The 15,744-nt window shown below is 36.9% G+C and overlaps 2 protein-coding genes across 4 annotated transcripts in view; both read left to right on the forward strand.

Annotated features, from left to right (window-relative positions):
* Window positions 1-2: 2 nt before the first annotated feature.
* Window positions 3-4,529, forward strand: LOC117606554 (dnaJ homolog subfamily C member 8). Its single transcript, XM_034329122.2, has 6 exons — window positions 3-111; window positions 454-612; window positions 687-753; window positions 814-908; window positions 977-1,116; window positions 1,176-4,529. Exons 1-6 carry the CDS (start codon window positions 34-36, stop codon window positions 1,408-1,410), a joined length of 774 nt encoding a protein of 257 aa, XP_034185013.1. The 5' UTR covers window positions 3-33; the 3' UTR covers window positions 1,411-4,529.
* A 1,262-nt stretch (window positions 4,530-5,791) lies between these two features.
* The window catches only part of LOC117606542 (uncharacterized), a 36,556-nt gene continuing 26,603 nt past the window's right edge, over window positions 5,792-15,744 (forward strand). The window contains exons 1-4 of one of the 3 annotated variants that reach the window (XM_034329101.2): window positions 5,792-5,932; window positions 14,062-14,301; window positions 14,540-14,667; window positions 14,835-15,435. In XM_034329101.2, the coding sequence (XP_034184992.2) occupies window positions 5,871-5,932; window positions 14,062-14,301; window positions 14,540-14,667; window positions 14,835-15,435 (1,031 nt within the window). In that variant the 5' untranslated portion in view covers window positions 5,792-5,870. Of the gene's footprint in view, window positions 5,933-12,590; window positions 12,738-14,061; window positions 14,302-14,539; window positions 14,668-14,834; window positions 15,436-15,744 lie in introns of those variants that run through there. The other 2 variants (XM_034329099.2, XM_034329098.2) reach the window with 2 other exon arrangements.

Below are 15,744 nucleotides of genomic sequence, written 5' to 3' on the forward strand. Positions count from 1 at the left end.
CCACTAACGACATCAAAGTTAGTAACAATCAAGATGGCTGCTACCAACTCGAGTATACCCAGTGATAATCCAACAAAGAAGGAGGATGAATTCAACGAATTTTATACAGAAGTATTTAAATTCTGAATGACATTAAAATGCTACTTTCCCTTATACAATTCAATTTTTCCTGTAAATGTCTGTTGTATAACTGTAAACACTTGCACCATATTTTGAAGGTTAAAAAATGTCACTTTGTATGAGTCAAATGACAATAATAAATAGATTTATAACACTATATATCACACAATTTACCTTACTTTATAAACTACACCTAATATTTATTTAAATTACTATAAACGAACTTATTTTCTCAGTCAAATTGTACTTTGTAAATAAGCCTAACCTATACAAATGCATCTGCTTCCTAATAAACTTGTTTTGCTGAGCTTGAGAACTGTTATTTTTATTTAGGTGAAAGAAATAGAAAAAAGGGATTCAGTATTGACTCCCAAGCAACAAATTGATAGATTACTTCGGCCTGGATCATCTTATTTTAACTTAAACCCTTTTGAGGTATTGCAAATTGATCCATCAACTTCTATAGATGAGATCAAGAAGAAATATCGACGTGTAAGTGATTTTATTCTCCTTAACCCTACATATGAATCTGTATTATTACACATTGATTCATTTTTATTTTATAGATGTCAATACTTGTCCATCCTGATAAAAATCAGGATGATGCAGAACGTGCACAACAAGCATTTGAAAGTAAGTATCAAGTTTGATTTTATAGTATGATAGATTATTAATATTTTCCTTTCCTTACAGTTGTAAATAAAGCATGGAAAACATTAGAGAATGAAGAAACCAGAGCAAAATGTATGGATGTTATTGAAGAAGCCAAAGCTCGGACTGACCACATGGTAAGTATACAAAAATAAAACTTCAATTTTTTTATAGAAACATACATAATGATAGAAAACTTTATTAGATTGCGGAGAAAAAAAAGAAATTGAAAAAAGAGGGAAAAACAGATAGTGGAGCTATACTTGAAGAAGAAACAGACGAAGGTTACAGACATGCAGTCTGGGTCATGACAATGAAGCTTTTCGCTGACATGGAGCGTCGAAGGTGCGTAATAATTTAAATAACGAAACGGAATCATATGAATAATGTTATGTTTTATGCAGAAGAGAATTAGCTACTAGAGATGCGGAGCAGCGTAAAAGAAAACGAGAAGAAGAATTATCCGCGGAAGCGCAAGCTGCGTTAGAACGTGAGTGGCAAAAAAATTTCGAAGAATCTCGACAATCAAGAGTCGACAGTTGGAAAGCTTTCCAATCTGGTAGTAGTGCTACAAAACAAAAGAAAGCTAAGAAACTGAAGGCTTTCAGGCCACCCAAGACGAAAGCAGAATCTCGATAATTAAGTTCTTGTTCCTGGCACCTGAGTAGATTCCTTTATTCAGTACAATGTCTTTTTTTTATATTTCTTGAGGAAATAGTGTTCTATTCATCATATGACATTAAATTTATTGAAACTGTTTGAGACTGTTCTCATTTCACACTTATTAGCTAATCAAAAACTTGTTATTCAGGACTAATTATATCGAATCAGGTGTCAAAGCAGGCAATGTGGTATAAACAAAATAACAAGTAGCTTGAGTAACAAAGTGAGAACGTATAATGAATGTATCTTTTAAGAATTTGTGTGTTTGTTGAATGCTTAGGTATGTATGGATATGCATACATAGTTGTGATACATTTACATGGCCCTGATAAGTTAAATTTGAACGCAGTCTGAGTATAAAAAATTATTTTAAAATTTTAATACAATCTATATTTCCAGTGTGTATTATAGCAATTATCAATTCTGAAGTGTATACACACTTCATACTTTTTATTTAACATATAAACAAATTAAATAATTTTATTAGGTTAAAATTTCGTACCGCATAATGTACGATAAAGAAGGTACAGTATACAAATATGATTTCATGCAAAGTATCAGTATATAACCTTTAATCACGTAATTATCATTCTATTCTAAAATAAAATGTTTTATTTATTACTTACGTTTATTAGATGAAAGCAGGATATCTTTCGTATTTCTTTCTTCCACTTTTTGCAACTACTTAAGTTCGTTATACCCCGTTATGAAATCCACTACATTAGTCATAACACCCACTTCACATAAATTTAAAAAATTACAGTTATTATTATTTTAATTATTAAACTGTTATATTAATTAATTAATTATTAAATTATTATTAAATTTTATTATTAAGTGTTAAACAAAGTGATAAAACAAAATTGTAAATTACACTGTCGCGTTCAAGTAACTTAACGGGCCATATAGTCACGACTTCCGGTTTACGGTCGGTAAAACAAATGTTGCAACTCAACGTACATTTGGTCCAATTGTATTTGTAAGATTATTGTAGAAGAGGGACGTAAATTTTCTCGTTACAGTCACTTCATACAGTCTTATCAACATATGAAAGTCAATGTTGTACAAGTGCCGATGTGAATGAGAATATGTGAGTATAAAAGAAATCTGAATATAGGATTTTTATTAAAGACATTAAATCGTATGAATGAGCTTCGCTGTGAAGCAGTATATTTTTAACCTTTCTTTCTTCATATGTTTTTGTAATATACCGCTCCAAATTGTCGTCACCTGTTCACGTAATATTAATGTGAATTTTTCTATGATGCCATATACTTCGCTAACACCGATTTATATACCAGGGCAAATATTAATGACCAGTTCACTGTTCACAGGCAACGCCGAATGATGCATTAAATACACAGTTGAAAGGTACCTCGTTTAGTTATATGTATAACAGAAAAAAGACAATTTTGTTACATCTCGCAACAGATCACTTTTTAAACACTCATCACTTTTCAGCATCGAACGAAATTGCGTAAGACATCTTTTTAATATCTTTTTACATTTTTTTTCATTATTCACTCATTTATGATTATGTACACGACTGTATCATAGTATTATTTAATAGAAGGAAAAAATTAATTTCGTACGTAAAGTATGGATGTATGTATATTAAAGTATAATTTGTATTGTTCATTATTTAGTTTCGTCATTAATGTATTCGTCTTGTATATTAAGACGTCCATAAGATATAAAATGTAAATATGATACATATCGAGCATGCGTAATTTAATGAATCCACTCAGGGTGTATGAAAAAGCGTATTAACACGTTTACCTGACTGAGTTAATTAGATTTCGAAACTATTAGTAAAATTTTTTGAATCAAAAAATGAGGTGCGCAGGCGCGAGACCAAAAGCGCGCAAAATATGAACGTTGTGCGTTCGAGAATCAAAAATCAATCAGCATTTGATTTATTTATCTCAAGTAAATATGAAATTTTTTATACACTCTACACACATAACAATAAGAGAAATTAATAATAGTAATCCATGTTGTTTATATACCGTCATATTTTATACTTGACGAGCTTCTCTATCAAACTGCATTTATAATATTGTTCTTCTAAAAAAGTTTTTTTATATTGTAGACAAGTTAGTGAAAATTGCAGGTACAAAAATGCGGGATACACGGGTGTACTTGTTGTAAGTAACCATTTAAATATCTTTTAATTTAATTAAAATTTTGTTAATAGCATTAAATGCGCTAATATTTACTTACAATCCTAACTTTTGTATTGCAAATAGAAGTATATTGAACACAGTATTCATAGGTATATTAACAGTGTAAATTACATGGTACTTGAATGTTATTAGCATTTTTCTTGTAGTTTCTATTTCAACTTCTATTTGCTAAACAGCTTGTCATAATGTCTTTCGTAGTTACTGCATCGACGATGAGTTACGATCAAATGCATTTTACGTGACTGTACATTTCCATCCGGAGTGTGCACGTGAGATGCATGCAGAGCTCCATGAACCGAACTATACACATACGTGTTTTATCTGTTTATCTAGTTTATTTATGACACATTTTAATTTATCTCCGGTATTTTGAATATTTTCAATCAAAGTAATTAATATTGTGAAATAATTTATTACTCGTACTATATTTGTTCTATTTATCATAGTGCGTAAATAATTCATACGAAATTGATTATTCATCGGATAAAAATGTTAATAAATAAACTATAAACAAATTTCCAAGATAAGTAACCCGGTTAAGGGATGTTCAGACCAGTTGAAAGTAAGGCATAACCGGTACAAAGAAAACTACCTTAACATTTCACCAATACAAACATTTCGTCATGTTTATCTTGAACATGCAAACTGTGTACACACAGATTGCTTACGCTGCAAAAAGAAATATGTATAAAGTTCATCTCTGCATGTACAGTTTACACCATAATTTATATATCCAATGTCTGATCTCCATAATGTACATAACAACAAAATTTTTATCTTCGTCTGCATGTATGTCCACACATACAAAGCAGTAAGGATAAATATAAGGATTTCCTCATGAACGGAGGAAACCGTTCTTTGTAGTGCCGCTCACAGCGCCCAAAGAAACGCGAATAGTCTTTACAAACGGAACGCGAATGGCTGCGTGAACCGTTACACAGATGGAAACATCGGTGTGCGTCTCGCGCGCAGGTAAACGGAAATACATTTGAAAGTATAGCCGGGTTCGTTGATGCATGCGGCTGGTGCTGTCCAGCGGAGCTGATGGAGCCAGGAGACCCCCTACTCCATCTCCACCTGTACACACCTATGCGCTCACACACACTTGACACATAGGCTACTTACAAAGACTGAATGTGTATTAGTTTGTCTGTGTTCCGGAGCCTAAGAAAAACGCCAGTGATGGGAGTGCAGTAGGAGGGGCCCCTCGGGCTGCGTCAGTGCTGTCCACAGGAGCCTTTAAGGTACTTTTACGTATCCTAGTAGCCACCCACTCACTTTCTTACTTAGGTATGGGTATTTAGATTTTATGTACAGGACTCATCAGTGCCCCAGGAGTAAGAGGAGACCAGAGGACTTAAGGTCCTCCCAGTCTGTCCTATGGACAGCACTAGGTGGATGGTAGGGCGCTAAGTGCTTCGAGTCCTACGTGCCAAAGAAAGCGATACCGAGGTCTAAACCAAGTTCCACATACTTAGGACAGTATGCAAATGAAAGGAACACGATCTGTCTGAAGCGCCTCGCGTAAAGGTATCCGTATCCGCGATAGGATATATGTGTGCGTATGTACAGAACCGCGTGAAACCTGTTCGCACACACTCAAGCGGAGATAAATTTCGTGCGTGTGCTCGTCACGCGACAGGGGTAATGCCAGTGTATCAAAAGTATTCACGCACGGCCGAAAGCAGTCGGGTATCGCGGTAAGAGCATCCCTACGACCTCGTCGTAACGGCGTGTGCGTGCGCGCAGGTAGAAGGAACACGTTTCGTCGACGAACGAGCGTCTACGAACGGCGATCGGTGCACACAGCGACAGAAAAATGCTGGTGTGCGTGTGCACAGGTAGGTAGAAGGAAGAGAACAGTGCGGCAACCGAGGCAGAGGTGCGGCGTGTTTCGCTTCGCTGCGACACTACACGAGACTGCAGTGTGTTCGCCGCTGCTCTGGCTCGTTCCTCATCGCTTTTTCGATCGAACACGAACGGATCGCGGATCGTGGAAAAGCCGGGAACCTGTTGCGTACCTCGCGACGCCTGACCGATCTCTCGCGTGGCAGTGTCAGCCTTGACGGGCGCCAGCCAACCTGGACACGTATTTTTCACCTGGAACGGATAACGCGAGTTCACACGTGGAGTACCGAGTGCGCGTAATCATCGAGGAGAGGATCCTCGACGTCGGATGAACCGGGAAATGTGACGTCGATATGTGATCCATGATCGAGTGTCAACGGAGTGCTGATCAGGGGAGGCACCATGTCGACGACGGACGTGTTCCGCATCGCGCAACAGGCACCCACCGGCGAAGAGGAGCAAGGGTAACGTTGAACACTCTCCTTTCTGCATGATTTAGCTTAGTACTGAAACAATGGGGGATTTTCATTGAAGAAATGGTGCTACTATGAAGGGGGCATATCGGTGATTGTTCTGGAATTGTTTCCTTTCAGACCCGCGCTCCGAGGCATGGCCGATGGAACGTTGAATCGTCGCGGTAGAATGTCATTTAGTCAGGTGTTTTCTCTGCTGGCTTAGCGAGCCTTTTGTGTACAGTTCGTAACATAGGCGCTCGCTTAGGACGAATCTTATTTACCTATCTCGTATCTCTCGACCGTTTATCGAAATCATTTGCGTTATACTTTCTACGCTGCTCGAGGCAACCAGCACGTACCAACGGACCGACTGTCGAATACTGAACCGTCTGGTGTAAGAAGTTCGCAAGAAACCTGTTTCAGAACTACCGTACCAGCTAAGCAAATCGAAACTCGGTGAACGTGACTGTTTCTCAAGCGTTTAGAATATTTCCGACAATCACGTATGAAGAATTTGAAACCCTTTTGTACGTATATTTCGCCTCTTTTATGTACAATCCTGAGATTGTGATTGTTTCCATTTTTTTTTTTTTTTTTTCACCCCAGACACGCTGGCGCCAAGGAGCGTGTAATTAGATGAACGTTCAGACAATGTGCCTGCACTCTTTTAATGTTACCTCAGAGTGTAATTTATCCGATGCGGTTATTACCGCTTCCTTTGTACGTCTAAATATTATTTCTCAAGCGATGTCACGTAATTACATCGGGTCGTGTAAATGGGGAAGGTAGCTAGATGGAGGATTCATATTGGTCTCGTGAATCCACAGGTGGCTATGGACGGGAATAGAAAATGCGAAAAGGTTCCATATAGAGGTAGCACCACGATATTAGTCACGTTTCTCGACGTTCTCTCTCCCTCTCTCTCTCTCAATGTCAATGACTGCTCCCTCGGGGCTAGCTGTGACCCCCCGTGCGAACGAGAGTCTCGTCTTTCTGTGTGTCGTAGCATATACCCGGAGTCGAATGGAATGGCGCTTTCACACGGAGCTAAGGACTACCAATATTTATGTATATATACATAACGTGGTATCATATAGAGACGAGTTTCTAAATTTGCAAAAATAGGTGAAAAAATAGATAAAATGCATACTATTATTCGAACGTCCCGCGACGCGGTAGACGGTGGCTCCAGCGCGGGAAATGATGTTCGATTTGAATTTCTAAAGAGATTGTACGCATAAATGAGGAAATAATATTAAATAATTTGTAAATTATTGCAATTTTGTGATTGGGTTGAACTGTTGCAAGCACAAGTAAGCTCAAAACAGTATTTGTAGGAACGAACCTTAAACCTTAAGGTTGACTAACGGGATATCCAGCGTCCGTAAGCTGATTACATTTTTGTGACCCGTAAGGTACACGCAGTAACTGTGATATGTAGAAAAAAATTGGAAATTTGTGCCACTTTTTATAAAAAAAGAAAAGAATATTTTATAATGAACCCTCAAACAATAGAGTTGGGTCTTCATTAACCCAAGGTTAAATTTAATTTCAAATTTTTTCTTATTATTATTTCCTAAATGAAAATAGCAGTTTCAACTAATTAGAGTTATTTTTGTGATAAGATGAAAAATTGTTTCCATAAAAATTTGATTTTCAATTGCACTTTAAATTAGAATTCTAAATGAGTTGATAGGTTATAGGCTGCAAGTGAAATTAGCCGTGTAATGGACTGATTTCATTTGCATATCTGATTAAAGTACCATGGCACGACGGACAAAGAATATTCTACTGTTTTATAAAACAGAAGACAGTCTGGACTCATCGAATCGTACAAAATGCACATAATCGCACAGCTTTTATTATACATCTAATAATTAGTTACATTAATGATGGGAAAGTCATTGTTCTTTGTTGCGTGAAGTTTCAATGACAGAGTTGAAGGTAGACACGATCATCAGCATTCCTGCTCTAGTTTCCTTGCTAATATATTGAAAACTTGTCATCGAATGTGAATTTGTATTCGACTTTTACTTTGAAAATATTAATGCATATTAATCCTTGGGCAGCGGACCATGGAGAGAGCTACAATTTTAATGTAATTTACAGTGTTCTTTTATATTCAGTATCAGTTAATATGATTAAGTCTAATTAAAATTAATTATTTCAAAGATAAGTAGTTATAATTTATACGCGTATGTTATTCGTACCACTAATAACAATAAATTTTAGGGTACAATAAATGTTTGTATTAGTCATATATCATTAATTAAAAAGGTACATCCAAGTACCCTAATGAAGTTTATTTACAAAAGTAAACATAACTGGTTATCTTCGTATACCGGATACCCGTTTCCTTCTGAAGGTATACCATTTACGGGAAATCGCGACAGAGCCACTCTTCCTGCTGCTACCTCTAAAAGGATTTACCGTGATTAAAGGTGTACCAGTGCAATCGAAGCTTACCTAAACGAGAATCATTGCCATTAGTACCTTTGTATATCCGTACGCTGATGAGCCATAACAAATTTAGGAGGTCGTAACTGAAATGGAACTTTTAATGTATCGTTTTATTACTTCATTAATCCATCGAGACACTTATTAAACAGTGCAAATAGTTTTCCATCATTTTTTATTTTAATTTCACTTGGCATAGAGCTATAGCATGACCCAGTTGTCTGAATCACCCTGTAGATGAATACTGTTATCTAGCTTTGGGATTTGGGACATAAGATTTCAATAGACTAAGAAATCTTGTAACAGTTATGGTCATTAGCGAACTCGAAAAATTTGGCAGCATTAAATTATCCTTGATAGCATTGTTCATAGTAGTCATTAGCTTTCACGAAGCCATTAACTCATTTCTGTTATGAGTGTAGGAACAGTATAAGATTTAGAAAATAAAAATAAAAATCGGCGCTCTCTCCATGGTCCGCCGTCCGAGGGTTAAGAAACGATAAATTGTTTTTATAGTGAATAAATAATATCTCTGTTTCCTATGCTATGCAAATGTAGAAACGCTGGACATTAAAGGAAAGATAGCTACGTCCCTCAATATAAATTATCGAGACATTGATACGAGCATATTCAATTACATGATCTTGATTACAGATTAGGGATCTAACACTAGTTACATGTACTAGCAAACACACTTTTTAATTGCTATAATTAATGTGATTGGAACTAGAATAACCTTGTACAGAATGTTCTATAAGATATATGTATAGAATTACTCAAATAAGTCATTGACATTACAGAGAGTGCATCACTGTCTAATGTACAGTCGTGAACAACGTAGACTTCCCTTGATTAGGATAACAAATGAAGGAAGGACATAAACTTCCACCATTTACTTTTGGTTTTGGATGACCCTAAGAAATACCTATCACTCACCCAATTTACCCACATCCTTAACATACTAGGACAAGAGGTTCTAGGTTAGGCTTCTAGTTTCTCCCACGACCAAAGGCAAATGGTGGGAGTCTCCTGTCTCTACCTTTCCCCCTCCCCCACCCACGAGGCGCCTCCGTTGCTCCCAGGTGTACTTCCAGTCACGCCCCCGCTTGTACGAGTCAAAGGAAGCCGAACGGTACCGAAGCAATACGAAGGATCCCGAAGGAACCGAGCGGCGAGATCGCGAGGAGGCGAAGTTCGTGGTGTACCCTCGATCGAGTCGCGCGGCAAAAGCCGCAGACCTCGGCGCGGAGAACTAAACAACCGATACTATACGGCTGTGTATGTATATCGTCCGCGCACCCGTACATTCATGTTGCTCGCGCGGATTGGTCGCTTCACCGGTCGCTTCTCCGCTGGGTTCTCGGTTCTCCAAGACCTAAAGCGGCTGCGCGGTCCAGTGTACCTGGCCTCGCAACGTTGCTGTCACTGGTGCACCGATCGTCCCTGGTTGGCCGGACATAGCAAGCTACCGCGGCGTATCTCGAAGCGTTCCCTCGATCCTTCAAGACGGAAGTGGACGGCTAACCAACGCCACGACTGATCTGGACACCAGTGCGCCCTTAATATCGGGTCCGGTAATGGTAGCGGAAAGTGACACCGGCTAGCACCGTGTGGTCGCTTTGTTTTATTCGCTACGATACGCGGCAACCTTAGTGGCTGCGTTTCGGTCGACCGGATGCGGTCAAAGTTGGGTCGTGTCTTCGACCGATCGAAGCTCCAGGGACGCGTAGGTGTAGTGGCTCGTTGTTTCCCGTGTTTTTGACTAGGGAGATCGGTGAAAGCCGTCTCGGGAAGAGAACCCGTTCGCTTGCTCGCGTTGACATCGTACGCTGACTTTATTTTCATTTGCTCCGTATTAACCGGTGTGATTTCATCGCGGACCACTTCGTATCTGAGGGGAACTCGCGTCACATGTGTTTCGTTATTAGTGGAACCCCGGTTTTTCGGTGGTAGCTGCGTTATTGGGATTAGGATGATTCGGAGATTGCGTTTGGGACGTGTAAGTGATTTTTTTTTTTCTTCGTGGAAAATTTCTTTTTATACCTAAGAACAAAATATTATTATAGATTTCATTTTACAGAAATTTGGAAAATTATTAATTTTTGAATTAATGAAACATTATTCCATTTAGATAATTTTGAAAATCTTTTAATCGATTTAATATAACCATAGAATTGTTCAATTTTCATCAAGGTATAGTGTCACATTAATCACTTCATGTGGGGAAGGATATAGTGACAGAACTTTATCTTAAAGCAATCTATTCTCAAAGATGAAGCTGTTCGACCAGCTCCATTTCCAACTTGTTCGTGAAAGACGTTAATTCTCCGTTAGGATTCCACTTCATCTAAAGACTTCAATTTTGTATGCAAATTACCTGTTCAGTATTGCTTCAGTACCTTTCGATTGTAATTGTACATTTCCTTTGAATCTTCTTACTCTTTCTCTAGATTGTTTTGTTTTCAAAGCTCAGTAATTGCTTTTAACCCTTGAACATCGGAGCCTGGGTCAATCGTGACCCAAAACATGTACAAGGGTATTAATCTAAAGTTAAATGTATAATTTTGGAAAGAACAGAAAATACAAAATTAAATTAAAATTGAGGCTCTCTTCATGGTCTGCCGTTCAAGGGTTAATAAGAATGCGTGGGATTGATACGCAATAGTTCTCATGATTTTGCTTCCATTGCTGCGACCATCGTCTTTCCTCAACCGGATGTGACTACTGTGCACAACTCCCCATATTATTATATATCAATTGATATAGGAAAAAATATTAATTTCTCTATAATTTCAAGCTGTATTATATTTGTTATAGTTTAACATAATATTCAAATAAATTTTCCAAAAGTGAACAAATTAATTAGAGAATCTCAGGAGGTTGGAATACAATAAAAATTAATTTCTACGATGTATATTCATGAGCTAGTAAATTTATTATTAAGATTGAAAGCATATGATGCCCTTTCATAATTATAGAACGCTTATTATAGAATATAGAATCGCTGATTACTATATTCAATTTGATAGATGAAAGTTAGCATATTAACAGAATTAATAGAGCAGCAATTCTCAACTTAGGGTTATAATATATGTAATTAATTTCTGAGTTCTAATACTTGAAAATTAATATGGTAAAATTTATTTAAATAAAATTTTCAACATTTTTAGCCCTAATAGAAATAATTGTTCACAATTTCGAGTTTTTAATTTGGCACCTTAGGTTATTATTATAATATTAACGAAATTCAAAATTATTTTTTTTTTCTTCTTGAATATTTGAAATTTATGGCAAGAGTCACCAAAGACCCCAACAATAGTCGATACATCATCTAGGTGAAAAGGTTGATTAATTATTAAAATAAGTTGGGAACCACTATGACAGGATACCTGTACAATAATTAATTAATATAATTTAAATATTTCTCAACACTAGAAATTAATTTAATCCGGCATGCTCCGTTTGAAAAGTTTATTTCAATTACCGATTAGTATGTTCATTAAATTAAATGGAATGGAATTGATATTAGCTCTTTGCATTGCAACTTTTCTAAACAACACTCAATCATTAATTCTAATTTATTTCAAGATCACAGTAGCAACTGTTTTCTCACGATATGTGGGAAAATAGTGGATGAAGAAATTTCATTCTCCATTTTTGCCTCATTTTATCATAAACAAAAGTTGATGTTCTTTTAGACGACACTCTGTATAGTACAATAATGAAATAGTATGACATAAAAAGTATGTTTTACTCTTTGTACTGTGATGCTGTAAGCATAAATGTTTAGTTTGCAAACTATATTCTCCATGGACGGAGGTTAAAGGTATGTAGGGTAACGGTATACGTATAAATGAAAAAAATCAATGAAAGGACTTGAAAGGAAGCTACCTTTGTTTTGCGTTCATTTCACATAGAAAATATTCTTCTCAAATTGAATAAACATCAATCAATTCAAAACGGATACAGTGTGATTTTTAAAATTGTTTCCCCCATTGTACTTAGCTTTTAAATAATAAAAAAAATATTTTATACAAAAACAATGTATATTGGAGAGATGTCTATCCAAAATCATTGTGAAAGACCACTACTTTCTCAACGCCTTGTACATATGCAGCCAAAACATAGAGAAAGGAGAAAGGTTACTCGAGATCGGGATACTTAAAAATTAAGGGAAATATCGTTCAATGTTATTTGGTCGTATCCATAGCACGGTACAGTACGCGTTCCATTAATATGCTTTATCATTGTAGGGAATGGAAAGCAGATACATACCTGGTGGAACACCTACGAGGTGTACATACACCGATGCAATATTGGCACCGGCTAGAAAAGATGTAGCAATCTTTATTGCGTGGTGCGTTGATTATTTTTATAACAAAAGGCACTAGATACGACGCCTGCACGCTGTTCTATGAGTCACTGTCAAAGTCTCAGAGACTGTCATTCTGTTCGCACTACTCGTGTACTGTTTGCGCGTTTACCTTGTGGTAATTTTAAAACTTGGCTGATTTTCAATATCGTGTATACAGGTAACCCTTTCCCGTGTTTCGTGTGTTTGACCCACCCTGTGGAACAAATATGTGCAGTACCGTTCGTAAGCATGCGGAACTTGGCAAGTTTCAAATGACAGTGCACAAATGTCATTAAATAATGGTCAGGGGAAGCGGGGAAAGGTACCTCCCATCACTGGTCTGACTCACTCATGCTTCGATCCTGGGTATTCGCTACAGTGGCAGGGGATATTGTACTGTAAAACTTTGAAAAAATCGATTTTTCTAACTTTTGCACGACGGACCATGGAGAGAGCCTCAATTTTCATTTAAATATATGAAATGTGTAGATCTTCTTCGTTCCAACCTGTACTTAAATTTTATACAATAAGCTCTGAAATAATTTTATTGATTATTCAGAAATTTTTATCTAGTGTTGTTTACCGATACTGGGTCAAAAGGGTTAAAAAAGAACAATGTTACTTGTCGCCACTCGTAACTCGTTCATTTTCAACAATCAATGAATAATTCAACGGTTATTGATCAATCTGCAGGCATAATAGACGACAGATATTGCTAATTACACAGGGAAGGATAATAAGCAGGAAACTAGACCCGTGAAACAGTAGATTTTTTCGGAACGAACGCAACCGTTCTCGCGATACGATCGTTCGGAAGGTTCTACTCGATATGCAAATTACACGTTGCTGTTTTCTCAATGAATAGACTGTCTTATGAAACGTTTCGAAATCCGGGCGATTGAAACGACGTCAGTCAGTGTGCTTTAATTTAGGAGAAAGTTTGTTTAGAATTTGTATTTTTCCGTTTCTATTATTTATGGCTCCTCTTTTATGCAATTCTTGCAAAATGAAATGGTGGGAAATTTTTGAAAGCCCACTGTAATATGCTAGGGGTTCTCAACATACATATGTTAATATGTACATGAATAATAATTTTCTGGGATAATAGCGTCATTAGTTCAGCTTGGCTCTTCACTGCATATAAATTTATAAAATAGTAGAATAACTTTTCTTTTATGTAATTTTTGGGAAATTAAAATGTGGGAATTTTCTGTAAACCACTGTAGTGTGGTAGAGGTTCTCAATATATTTGGAATTTTATGAATAATAATATTCTGGGATATAATAATATTCTTTTCATTGTATTTGAAAAATGGTCGTTTTATAGGAGATTGAAGGCTGATCTGCAATACCTGAGAAGGAAGGGACTTCTGAAGCCGTCTGGTGAACTATCGTACCAAGGACGTAAATGTGCCAGATGCGGTGCACCGTTTGGTAGATTTTACAACACCGGGGCTCCGTGTACACGTTGCAGGCACAGAGTTTGCAGACAGTGCCGTATCGAGGTCAGGAGCCCTACCGATAACAAAGACGTCGAATGGATCTGTAACATTTGCTACAAGATCGCGTGAGTAATCCTCCATTGTTGCGGTACCATGCCATTCTATTATGGACAACCCCAATTTTAACCCAACTGCAGTACTCAATTCAATTGTATTCTACAATGAAAGGTGTTTAGGAGAAAGATGTCCATAAAAGAATATGATGGTTTTTGAAGATACACGTGTTAATATTTATTTTTTAAATATTTTCTTATAATATTTACAATAATTTTTTTTTTTTTCTTAATTTGATTGTTATTTTAGAGAACTACATATTGTCACTGGGAAATGGACTTATGAAAATCAATCATCGAAGAGATCAATAGGCGGGAAAGCATCGTTTCCGGTTGAGATACTGAAGCATAGTATTCGACGAGCTTGGACCATTAATAGTACGTTTTGTATATTTTGTAATTATAATAATATGTAAATAATTGATAATGAAATTGTTAAATTTATGTAATATAAACTCACTCTGAAAGGAACCCTTTAACGAAACGAAAAAAAAAAATTTCACTTTTATTTCAAGAAGGCAATAAATATTGTACTTTGCATACAGGTCCACCCACACGTTGGTCAGCAGCAAGGAAGTCCCCAGAGCTGCGCATATACCGGAGCCTGCCGTCTCGTCACCAAGAGTACCGGGACATCATTAACAAGAACGAAATCGTAAAATCGTCCGTGGACAGAGATGCTTCGAACTCGGATCCATTTGGCAAAGAAACGAACGAAGACTGCAATGGCGTCGTGACAAGAAACGAGACGATTTCTCCCGATAAATCCGGGTCCCGAGCCGACATCAACGAACGAACGAACTCGAAACGAATCGAAAAATTGTCCCATAAGCAAGAGGAAGATGTGCCATCACCGGATGCCATAAAATCGAAGAAAACTAACCGATCCACCGCTACGACAAACAGTAAAACGAGAAACGAGGAACAAGAGGAGACGAGCAATTATCAGGAGCCGAGTACCCCAAGAATTTCATTGTTGAAACCACCTAGGATATTGTCAAAATTCATTTCACCGGAAGTTAAGAGTAGTCAGACGAAACATGGGGAGAGGAAATCGAATATTCCTATATTTAGGAGGAGCTCCAAAGAGTTTGAGGATATCAGAAGCCCGCAAGAGTCGCCGAAACGTTCTCTCATTCCACAAAGGTATTTTTAATTATTTTATTAATTTTCTGAGAACTTACATTTATTTTTCTTGGACGCTTTGACTAATTTTATACTTACCGAGAATTATGCATCCATGTGCAATATTAATATTAATCTGCTTAGTCTGCATTCCTTCGTTTCAGATTCTCAATATTCTCTTTCCTCAAATTTCAACATATGTACAATTTAAGTAATTAAAATATTATTAACAAAGTTCAGCTTTTAAATTAAATTTCAATAATCTTCGTGCCTTAATTTACAACCACACTACTCGGTTCCGTCTACCCAGGGTTAATGCCCAACTGTTGA

The sequence above is a fragment of the Osmia lignaria genome, chromosome 8 (genome assembly GCF_051020975.1).
Source record: "Osmia lignaria lignaria isolate PbOS001 chromosome 8, iyOsmLign1, whole genome shotgun sequence".
NCBI lineage: Eukaryota > Metazoa > Arthropoda > Insecta > Hymenoptera > Megachilidae > Osmia > Osmia lignaria.